Source organism: Alexandromys fortis, unplaced genomic scaffold, assembly GCF_014885135.2.
Source record: "Alexandromys fortis isolate MF-2015 unplaced genomic scaffold, M_Fortis_MF-2015_v1.1 scaffold_582, whole genome shotgun sequence".
Lineage (NCBI taxonomy): Eukaryota > Metazoa > Chordata > Mammalia > Rodentia > Cricetidae > Alexandromys > Alexandromys fortis.
This window is the reverse complement of record NW_026068467.1, coordinates 1688-13541: the sequence shown is the minus strand read 5'-3', so window position 1 is coordinate 13541 and position 11854 is coordinate 1688. Positions and strand designations below refer to the sequence as shown.

The window sequence follows — 11854 nt, the reverse complement described above, 5'->3', positions numbered from 1 at the left end:
CGCAGGTTAAGATCCTCTCTGGTAAGCCAACTCATGGGCTACACAGAATATTAGAAATGGGTTAGAACAATATGTAAGAGCCAATAAGAAACTGGACCTAGCCGGGCCAGGCAGTGTTTGAAAGAATACAGTTTCCGTGTAATTATTTCTGGGTATAAACTAGCCATGCGGGCGGCCAGGTGCCGGGGACGCAGCCCTGCCGCTCCTATTTCAACATAGGTGCACCCCTCGCGGTCCTGACTTCCTTGCTCATGTTCCCCCTCCTTCTGCTCCTCATTTGGACCTTGGGAGCTCAGTCCGGTGCTCCAATGTGGGTCTCTGTCTCTATCTCCATCCATCGCCAGATGAAGGTTCTATGGTAATATGCAAGATATTCATCAGTATGGCAATAGAATAGGAGCATTTCAGGCTCCCTGTCGTCAGCTGCCCAAGGAACTAGGTAGGGACATCTCCTTGGACACCTGGGAACCCCTCTAGAGTCAAGTCTCTTGCCAACCCTAAAATGACTCCCTTAATTAAGATATATACTTCCCTGCTCCCATATCTACCCTTCCTCCATCCCAACCCACCCATTCCTCCAAGCTCTCCCCATCCTCCCCTTCTCACTTTTCTCTCCCCATCTCTCCTTATCTCTACCCTACCCCCACCCTCCAGTTCCCAATTTTTGCCTGGCAATCTTGTCTACTTCCAATATCCAGGAGGATAACTATATGTTTTTCTTTGGGTTCACCTTCTTATTTAGCTTCTCCAGGATCACGAATTATAGGCTCAATGTCCTTTATTTATGACTAGAATCCACTTATGAGTGAGTACATACCATATGAAAAATATCAGAAAGGCAAAAAATATCCACTTGAGGAGCTGGTGAGATGACTTGGTGGTTAAGAGTTCTTACTGTTCTTACAGAGGACCCATCACTCTAGCTCCAGAGGATCTGACCCTGTCGACCTCCCTGGGTACCAACACTCACATGAACATGCCCACTTGTGCACACACTAATGCATATACATATTGCCAATAAATAAGTAAACAATAAAGGCTATTGAGAGGAAGAGGGAAGGAAAAGTTTGAATTGTGGGGTGTTAAGGAATGACCCTGCTTACTGTGTGACATAAGGGTGTATTGATTGGGCAGCATATGCACCCTATCAAAGATCCAAGAATCAGCTATGTGAACCAAGCTACCACAGATAAAGCAAATTGCCTCATCTTTGGGATTTGAGCCTTTCTTTTCTGAAGCCCAGAAACCTCCAGATATGTTGTAGACTTGCAGACATATATTCTGCAAGGTGCCTGCTCATGATCATAAGACTAAAGGAAATATGGTCTGATGAGTTCTAAGTTCAAATATAACAGCTTTGAATTCACTATTGGCTAAAGTGGATCTTTTTGATTAATCACCTCTGGACCCTGAGGCCAATGCCCGTCCTCTTCTTTTTCCCTCCCACAGGGAGGTGGGACAAATTACACAATACCTAAAGGTAAGTGTTCAGGGAATTCAACCACAGTCAGTTATCCACAGGCCATTCCATTATGGGTTTCTTTGAGCTGAACCACATCACAGACATGTTTGGTATCTCTGGACTCCTCCAAGTGATCTCCTTGTTTGGTCTGCTGCTGCTGCTCTCCAAAGCTGCCCAATACTACCTACACAGACAATGGCTCCTCAAGTGCCTCCAGCAGTTCCCATCCACGCCTTCCCACTGGCTTTTTGGGAACATCATAAAGGTAAGAAGACTCAGCCTGTTATAGGATAAGCATGTGATCTCTGAGAACTTCTCAGTCTACTTCTTGTGAGATAAGTGTACAGCCTCTTTCTGAGGGCTGATCTGTTGTCAGTGTATTTCAAATGTGTCAAGGCAAAGAGGAAAAATAAAAAGAACCAGACTTTTTTGTGGGGGGAATGATATGAGGTACAGGATACAAGTGACAAGACTGAGGTAATTTCTGGAAGTGGTGATTTGGGGCGGGGGGAATCACGCAAGCACTGCCCTATTAAGCGGATTGATTTAATTTTGTGCTTTATTACACACTCCCATTACCATGAGCTCCTAACCATCAAGAACAGCATCTCAGTTACACTAGTACCTAGCACAGAACCTGGCACATATATGAAGTCATGAGAAATGACTGCAAGGTGCTTCCTGAAGGATGGGGTGGGCATCACCTTGCTTCTGTGTCTCCAGCTCTGGTGTAGAGTACTATTTGGTAAGTGACTGTATGGAAAGGCACTTGGCAAGACTTCTGCACTGAGCACACTCACGAATAGAAAGACTATGTGGAGCTCCTACCCAAGGGTGAAGTTCTTAATGAGGAGGAGAGCTCCATCCAAGGCTATAGCACCCAGTGAAGACAATCTCAAGACACAGCAAAAGTCTGGATAATAATGCATACAGGTCATCAGGCTGATCTGAGCCCCACTTTCTGCTGAAAAATTCTAAGTTGTTCCTGTGGAAGTCCTTCCTTTCTCCTTTCTTATAGTAAAGTAATTACCTGGTTATTTCAAAATTATTTCTTTTTGTGTGTCTGTTCCCCAAGGACCAGGATCTCCAGCAGACACTTTTATGGGTAGAGAAATTCCCAACCACCTGCTCAAAGTGGTTTTGGGGGAACAACCCAAGTGTCATGATCTATGACCCTGACTACATGAAGCTGATACTGGGGAGATCAGGTGAGAGCAAACCGCATTGTGGTTCTGCGGGGTTCACAACCTGGGTCTGTGAAATTCTAGGAAAGAATGGCACTCAGCCAACACTTCCTAAGTACTGTTAATCATTCTCCTTGGTCTAACCCACATGTGCACAATGACTTAGATGTTAAAGCTCTAATTGTTGATTTTCTGGGGTCACAGAATTACTAAAGCCACAACTAACTACAGAAGAGCCATAAAACTCTTACTCGTTTCCTTTGAAGACATGACTTGTGTTTCTTTCTGAACATCACAGTGACAGAAACAATAAAGCCAGCTTTCTGAGGCCAGCTTTGAGAACTTGGATAGAAAAGGATGAGGGGGGTGTATAAAATAGCCACTGAAAGTCATCCGGAGTTCCTGACAGGTCAGAGTCTGAAAAGCAGTCTGCTTAGGGATTTTTTTTTATCTGATCTTCGATTAGTTGTTCATATCGGTCTTCTCTTACAGATCCAAAGCCTATAAAATCATATCGTTTCTTTGTTCCCTGGATTGGTATGTATGACTAAACCAGGACTGAGAATACTACCCACTTAGTTATCCCAACAACTGTCTTTATATCATAGGGTAACTGGTGTCTGTGGCTTCTGTCATGGTCTCTCTAAATCAAGTCTTATTTTTCTTCTTCTAGCCAGACTCACTTCTTTCTAATGCTGAGCCCACCTGAACTTCAACTTTTGGCACATCATTCCTCTGAAATTCCAATCGGCACTTCTGTTCTTCAGGGCTATTTTCCAACCTTGAGCTCACCCCTGTCACGATCATGGCAATCACACCACCCTATCGCTACGACTTCCATTTCTGAAATGCATTATGCTGTTTAAGCCTTTGCCCAAGAAATTCTACCTTCTTTGGGAATTGTTTTGCGTATTTCAAACCATAGTTCCTTCCAAAATGTCCAAATGGTCTCTGGTTCCCTCTTTCTCCAACAAGTATGTATACATACCTCTGGCCTAGGCTATGGGTTGCTCCTGTTGGAAGGGAAGAAGTGGTTCCAACACCGGCGGATGTTAACTCCAGCATTCCATTATGATATCCTTAAGTCTTATGTGGGAATCATGGCAGACTCTGTCCATGTGATGCTAGTGAGTATCTGTCTACCTATATGTCAATGTATCATCTCTATCTATCTATCTATCTATCTATCTATCTATCTATCTATCATCTATCTATATCTATCTATCTATCTATTTTATTTCCTCTGTTATTATTCTTTCATACACATACAAATATTCACGGTGCATATGACTCAACACTCACACACTGGCCCAACCACACCTATTACACACAGTCACAAGGAGTGCCACTCATCCCATCATTGTAGTGAGTTTCCCCAGTGTGGATTAATGGAGCGGTCACCATAAGCGGGACCAAGCCATGCTGGAATCATTTTCTAAGACAGAGAGCTTCTCAGTAATTATAGGCCAAAGTCTTTATCACAATGGAATCCCAGCAGAGAGCATAACTGTACATTTCAGGGTGACCTGAGCAACGCCAGCGTCATTGTCAGAAAGGACAACTTCCAAGGATGTCACAAAATTAAGTTTTTTTTTTTTTCCTGGATATCTTGAGTGACTCAAGACAAGCACCTTTCTATCCAAATGTTCTGCACCATCACCATCTGTTAGACCCTGATTTCTGATTCACAGTGCTCAGAACATTTTTGGTAAGTGAAGAAATTAAAGTCTGTGATAGTCCTGATGAGGCATAGCAGGCTTCCTTCCGCGCTCACATGTGTCCTCATCTATGTGTTCCCTCTGATTCTAGGGGCCTCGTAATCCATCAGAAAACTGAAGGGCGACCCAGGCCCATTTCATCAAAAGTCCTAAGTATTTTCACAGAAGTGAAAACTATGATCTGACATCATAAAAAGATGTATTCAATTTTGCTAAATGTTTGTAATAAACAGACAACAGATTATAAAACTTTGATTCATGCTGTTCCCCCCCTCCCCCGCTGATCTCAAAGATGTGAGATTCTGATCAGATTATCTGTAGATTCAAAGACCACAGTCTCTTTAACGCAGGTATTTAGTAGAAAATAAGGTAATTCCCCATTCTTATCACAGGACAAGTGGGAACAGCTTGCTGGCCAGGACAGCCCCCTGGAGATTTATCAACACGTCTCCTTAATGACCATGGAGACAATCATGAAATGTGCATTCGGTTACCAGGGCAGTGTCCAGCTGAATGAGTAAGTAACCACCCCTGAGCTGCGTGATCCTTGGGGCTACCAACTGTTGTGAATTTACTTGAAGACATTTTAAAGGGACAGCTCAGATGCTCATAGCCACAATAAGCAAGGTTCTGACCCAGTTCTGGGCCAAGTTCAACTCCAAGCCAGATACAACCCAGACACCAAACAGGAACCCATGGGAACAATAGCAGAATGAGTGCAGAAGCCCGGGTGTAGGCAGAGTTTTTCTGTCCCGACTACCTGCTCCCAAATAGCCAGCAGCTGCTCAAATACCTGGCATGATTACTTAATATAAATTATAAATGGTTGGCTGATAGCTCAGGCTTGTTCCTCACTACTCTTTCACTTAAATTAACCCATATTTTTAATCTAAGGTCTACTATGTGACTCATGGCTTGTTACTTCATTTTCTACGTGTCCTGCTTCCTCAGCGGCTGGCTGGTGTCTCTCAGACTCTACCCTTCTTCTTTCCTGTCCTTCGTTTGGTTTTTCTACCTAGCTTTATCTTGTCGAGCTATTGGCTAATCAGTTTCTTTATTAGACCAATCACAGTAAAGGAATATTCCACAGTACCTGAGTGTTCACCCATCTTCAAAAGCTTAAGGATCAAAACTGCTATAAGACAGAAGTGGTCTGTACCCCAGTGTTATAGGTTCCCACAACTGGGGGAATATCTACAGATACCTTACTATGTCTGTGAATCAGGCATCACTGAGACCAATGTTTTGTGCCTTTTAAGCGGCGGAAATTTTAGATCCTACGTTCAAGCGGTTGAAGAGCTGACTCATGGGGTTCACTCGAGAGTGAGGACTGCCTTTCACCAGAGTAATATCATCTACAATCTGTCCTCCAGTGGCCGTGCATTCTACCGTGCCTGTCGGGTTGCCCATGAACACACAGGTTCTGACCTCCCTCCCCTCCAGTCTCTCTTCCTTTCTCAGGCTTGTGACAAAAATATGATTGTGTCCTCCCTCAGGCTCAGTCTACCAGGCCTGGCCCCTCGGTAGGACCTGGTATACATTTGTGTGAGGTGCTGCTTTAGCACAATTTGGGGAGCTATGGTATTAGCACGAAATGCTTCCCAGGAATTACCAGTGTCATTACATTATTGATGCTTTGCGAGACCCATGGGACAATGTTTGCCATTGTTTCTGTGGGCTGTGAATCTGAATAGAGACATGGCCTAAATAATCTGATATTAGACTCTTAATCTTGATCCTCATACTCATGTTTACATGCATCCTGGGTTCTGCTGGACACAAAGATTGTAGACTCAAGAGTACTTGCATTGCACTAAAGTTTACCTCAAGCTGGTAACTGTTGTCCTTGGACAGACAGAATGATCAGTATGAGGAAGGCTCAGCTGGAGAATGAGGGAGAGCTGGAGAAGGTCAAGAAGAAGAGGCGCTTGGATTTCTTGGACATCCTCTTGCTTGCCAAAGTGAGTGGAGTTCAGGGATGAGGTTTGGTCCAGAAACACAGATTAGATACCAACGTTGCTCTTACCTGTGCCTTTACTCAGATGCAGGATGGGAAGAGCTTGTCTGATGAGGACCTGCGTGCAGAGGTGGACACATTCATGTTTGAGGGCCATGACACCACAGCCAGTGGACTCTCCTGGATCTTCTATGCTCTGGCCACGCACCCTGAACACCAACAGAAATGCAGGGAGGAGGTGCAGAGCATTCTGGGTGATGGAACCGCTATCACTTGGTGAGAAAAACTCAAGATGAGGGAGACCCCTGCCTTCTTATAGGAGAGGCCTTCTAGCCCTCCCAGATCTGTGTGACTCTTGAAGATGGGCCTCATTTCAGGGACCACCTGGACAAGATGCCCTACACCACCATGTGCATCAAGGAGGCCCTGAGGCTCTACCCACCGGTACCAGCTATAGCCAGAGAGCTCAGCACACCTGTCACCTTCCCAGATGGACGCTCTTTACCCAAAGGTATGAACTCCCCAGACCCAGGCCCCCAAACAATCATGTGTTTCTGATGTTCTCAACCTCACTTGGTCTCTCACTTCTTATTATATTGGATCTTTGCTCTGAAGCTGGAAGAAGGCTGTAAAATCCCAGATACTAATATAGGATGAATTCTAATTGGTCTTAATGATAAAATCCCAGAGTCAGAGATAGGGGTTAATGATGAAAGATCAGAGAAGCAGAGTCACTAGTCACTGGCTCTTATCTCTGCTGACTCCTCAGACTATAGGGGCAATTCTGACCCTAGGAACCCTCAGACGGAATGCATCCTCTCTCTATGAAACCTCAGACTGCATCTGATCTCCTGTCTCTGCCCAGCCAGATCACTCCTGTCTCTACCTCCTCAGTGCTGAGATTATAGGCCTGTGATCCCAAGTGGTGGGATCACCTTTGTGTGAGCTGTTTCTCCTTTAGATGGATTCAATCTCGTGTAGCCCAGGGTAGCCTTGAACTCACAGAGATCCATCTGCCACTGTCTTCTGAATGCTGGGATTGAAGATGTGTGCCACCACTGCCTGGCTTTTGTGGCTAACTAGCGACTTAGCTCTGTACTCTGATCTTCAGGCAAGCTTTATTTGTTAGATTACAAACAAAATATTGCTACATACTAATGCTTTCCTCTGCAATGTTTTGAGAAATAATGTGACCCACTAGTTAAATGTCATTCTCAGCCTTGAAACATCCATTAATTTAAAAAATCAGGTCTAGAGCCAGGTGGTGGCGCACGCGGATCTCTGTGAGTTCGAGGCCAGCCTGGTCTAGAAGAGCTAGTTCCAGGACAGGAACAAAAAAAAAAAAAAAACCTGTCTCGAAAAATCCAAAAAAAAAAAATCAGGTCTAAAAAGGAATGAGACAAGTCCTTGTGGGGATGAAGTTTTGTCTGTGAGTGAATGCAAATGAGAGAGAAATGAGAGAGAGAGAGAAGGGTGAAGAAGAGAGATAATTTGGTGAAGAAGAGAGGTGATGGTGATACAATCTGAGTTTCTTGTTATGGTAGTCAAACACAAATTAACTAACTCACCACTAGGTATGATCTCACCTCTGATACATCCAGGCTGTGTGAACATAAGAAATATAACTAGCCTCATTGAGACTCTGCAAATGAATATAAAACAGTGCCTTCCTTGGCTGGACAAGGGTCTTAGAGGTGTCATAGGAGCTAATGTATCATTCAGAGCTGGTGGAAGGCTGTGGATATGTTTTCATTTATAAGCCTATCATAAGCAAGACCCCTTGATTCATTATTGCTAGGTGCACTTTTTTTCTAATGGATTCTTTACTCAGCTCCTCATCCCCAATAGGAACATTTTGCTCTGTGGTGATTTATGGGATGCAAACCGTTAGTGGACTTTTATCCCTCACTTCCTGAGGGTCTAAAGCCCTGCATATTTTTTTGCTATTATTTTTTAATTGTTTTTTTGTTGAGCTCTACATTTTTTTCTCTGCTCCCCTCTCTGCCTCTCCCCTCCTCTTCAACCCGTTCCCAAGGTCCCCATGCTCCCAATTTACTCAGGAGATCTTGGCTTTTTCTACTTCCATGTAGAATAGAACTATGTTTGTCTCTCTTAGGGTCCTCATTGATGTCTGTATCTTTGACATAATTACCTGCCCATCTATGTCCTTCCTGCCCCACAGGTTTCATGGTGAGTCTCTCCTTCTACGGCCTTCACCATAACCCAAGATTGTGGCCAAACCCAGAGGTATGAAAACCCTGGGAAGAGAGGATGCTCTCCCACTTTATAATACAGGCATTCTGTTCTTTTATGCATTGGAAACAGGGTCTTAACTCCCATTTGTCCTGGCCCTCATGCTCTCTCTACAGGTGTTTGACCCTTCTAGATTTGCACCAAATGCTGCCCGTCACAGCCATGCCTTCCTGCCCTTCTCAGGAGGAGCAAGGTAAGGAGAATAGGTTAGTGGACATGGTTGACATAGGCCAATGTTTGATATTTCTCATTGCTTAGGGCTTTCTGAGGCCTCTTTACACAATAGTTCTCATACACATTTAGATGACGTGTTTCTGTTTCAAAAAAAAAAAAAAAGAAGGTATTTCAGTACATGACTCAGAGATTTAACCCACTGCTCTGTGGTCACTGAAAAAAAAACTCTGTGTTAAATTAGTATATTTTCTTATATCCCTGAGTTTTGAATATCAAATTTTCAGAATTTCACATGAACCAACTTTAAAGTGTTCTTTTCAATTGTCAGAAACTTGATGGGAGAATTTCTTTCCCCAAAATCTCACTAGAGCCCAACATATTTTTTCAATTAATTCAGCAAGTGAATACTAAAAAGAACTTCTGAGCACTCACTTATACATATGAAATACATGTAAAGCATACACATTTAATACTGTAGTGTGACATGTTAGGAAGCATCCCATATCTCAATATATTGAAAATCAGAGCTGTGCTGGTCCGTCTGTTAAAGTCATGGATGTGTAAGTTTACATCATTGGAGGCTGACACAGTAACAGTCATCTCACACATTTTTGACCTTTGGCCTCACAAGTATTCACCATGTACAAAAATTCTGGCAATTTTATATAGTTTTTCCCTGTTTGAAAAATTAGGCATGAGGGAAGGGACTTAGTAAACAGGCTTGGCCTGCCTAGGAGTGCGGTGGCAATAGGACTGCTCCTGAGGAAATCCTGCTGCATGGTGCAGCTGCGGAAGCCCACCAGATCTACAGGCCTCATCCTGTAGATCACAAATGGCCCGAACCTCATAATGAATGGGTCCTAAGGATGCTCTTCTGATTCAATAGTTCTGTGACTTCTACAATGCCAAATCAACTTCTATTGAGTAAGTTAGAGGTGCAGTGCTTCACTGGAAGGAATATTTTTAGGATAAAGCTTATCCAGGAATAAAAATTTCATCTGAACCAGCTTCAAAAACAAAACAAAATAAGGAACAGCTGCTGGATATCAGGAGGCTAGAGGATACTTGGCTACAGATGCTGGTAGTTTGAAGGGCTAATGGATGACTCTGACCCCGAATGGGAAGAGGATTAAGGGAGCAGCTTGAGGAACACCAAGATGATGTTCAACTTTTCACTAATGCTGGGTTAATTTATATGTTTTATGTAAAGATAATAATGTCCAGGAATGTGACCCACCCCTTAGTGTACTGCCCCAAACCGGAGAATCCAGGCTGGAGATCCAGAGATTGTTAGTGGGGGAATTGACTGACTGTTAACTCATTAAAAGACGCGTGTGGAAGGACTCTGTGCCCCACAGTGCTGGCACTATTCAAATGATATGCCATGTGTCTGAGGGCAGTACCAGGGTCAGAGCTAGTCCTGGAAGAGTAAAGAATCAAGAGTCAGTCTAGGACCATGAAGGAGGACCCTAATGCCCGGCTCTGAATGGGACTCATGGGCCAATGCTTGATTAACTAAGAACAAATCTTACTTTGCTGTCTCTGCCTGGCCCAGAAACTGCATCGGGAAACAGTTTGCCATGAATGAGCTGAAGGTCGCTGTGGCCCTGACCCTGCTTCGCTTTGAGTTGCAGTCAGATCCCACCAGGGTTCCAGTCGTCGTGCAAAGAAGTGTGCTAAGGTCCAAGAATGGGATCTATCTTCATCTCAAGAAGCTAAAATAACGCCAGTGGAGAAAAGCACAGCCTTGGAGGCCATCTGCCTCCAGTACTTGCTGTCTATCACCTGCTTTTGTTCCTGGGTTTTCTACACTTATTTTGCTTGCTTTCTGGCCACACCCCTTCTCCTATGCTGACTATAATGTCTCCTGTCATCCCATCTTTCTGCCCTTTCTCTAATTCTCTCCAGACTCCTTATAATATTGTTTGTATATCTGTTTCCCACCTGGCTATGTCTCTGATTGACCACGTAACCCTTGAACACCTGCCTGTCCTCAGTTTACCCTTTATAACCATTGCTCCTATGGATAAATGGATACTTTAGAAGAAGACACCTGTGTCCCTCCTTATGGTTGTCCGACTATTGAAGAGATGGACCCAAAGGAATTAAAATGTCCCTAGAAATCCTACACTGGCAGTAAAATAAGGCTAATATATCTGGTGTCAGCAAGAAGAATTTGACTCTTAAGAGGTGGCTTTGCACAATTCTGAAAGCTTATTTTGTGGTTAAATTAACATATATGAATTTTCTGAGGTCTACCTCATATCTTTTCTATAAAATGATAACACTGCTACCAAAAGGACGGAGGGAAATCAGTAGCATTTATCATGTTGTTTTGATCTAAATGTAAATAAATTCATTTTCCAATACAAATTTCTTTCTTTTCTTTTTTGAAAAAATTATTCCTCTTCCATACATTATTTTCCACCTGTAGTTTCTCCATTCTCACTCCTCCCAGTCCTTTCCCCACCTCCTCTCTCCCTGAGATCCACTTCTCCATTTCTCTTCTGAAAAGGACAGTCCTCCCAGGGATACCAACCGAACATGGCATAATGAGTTACAATAAAACTAGTCACAAACCCTCTAATTAAGACTGTAAGAGTCAACCAAGAGGAGGAATAGGTTCCCGCGAGCAGAGACATCCCCCAGCCCCGCCGCGTTAGGAGTCCCACAAGAACATCAAACTACACAATTGTAGCATATGCAGAGGACCAAGCTAAGACCCGTACAGACTCTGTTTGTTAATTCAGTCTCAGTGAGCCCTTATGATCCCTTTTTAGTTGATTCAGTGAGCCATGTTCTCATCGTACCCTGTGCCCCTCTGTAGCTCCTACAATCCTTCCTCCTCCTTTTCTGCAAGGTTCCCTGAGCTGCACCTAATGTTTGACTGTGGGTCTCTGCATCTGCTCCCATCGGTTGCAGGATGAAGCCTCTCTGATAACGATTGGGCTAGGATCCAATCTATGAGTATAGCAAATACCATCAAGGATCATTTAATTGACTTTTTATTTTATTGTTTGTCCAGTCATGTTTGGTTCTATCCCAGGTCCCTGGGCTATGGAGCCTATGTTCCTGGTCATCCAGGCTATGTCTCCCATGGGCTCCC

The 11854-nt window shown here is 43.7% G+C and overlaps 1 protein-coding gene across 1 annotated transcript; it reads left to right on the top strand.

Moving 5' to 3' along the window:
- The first annotated feature begins 1495 nt into the window (after nucleotides 1–1495).
- Nucleotides 1496–11123, top strand: LOC126495749 (cytochrome P450 4A11-like). Its single transcript, XM_050133353.1, has 12 exons — nucleotides 1496–1727; nucleotides 2538–2670; nucleotides 3139–3183; nucleotides 3646–3773; nucleotides 4757–4881; nucleotides 5624–5784; nucleotides 6219–6325; nucleotides 6407–6597; nucleotides 6699–6832; nucleotides 8504–8568; nucleotides 8691–8767; nucleotides 10304–11123. Exons 1-12 carry the CDS (start codon nucleotides 1533–1535, stop codon nucleotides 10470–10472), a joined length of 1530 nt encoding a protein of 509 aa, XP_049989310.1. The 5' UTR covers nucleotides 1496–1532; the 3' UTR covers nucleotides 10473–11123.
- The last annotated feature ends 731 nt before the right edge of the window (nucleotides 11124–11854 follow it).

Coding starts and splice junctions, on each gene's coding strand:
- LOC126495749 (XM_050133353.1), top strand. CDS start 1,533: ATGGGTTTCTTTGAGCTGAACCACATCACAGACATGTTTGGTATCTCT. Junction 3,774..4,756: donor ACTCTGTCCATGTGATGCTA/GTGAGTATCTGT, acceptor TTCTTATCACAG/GACAAGTGGGAACAGCTTGC. Junction 6,598..6,698: donor GATGGAACCGCTATCACTTG/GTGAGAAAAACT, acceptor GCCTCATTTCAG/GGACCACCTGGACAAGATGC.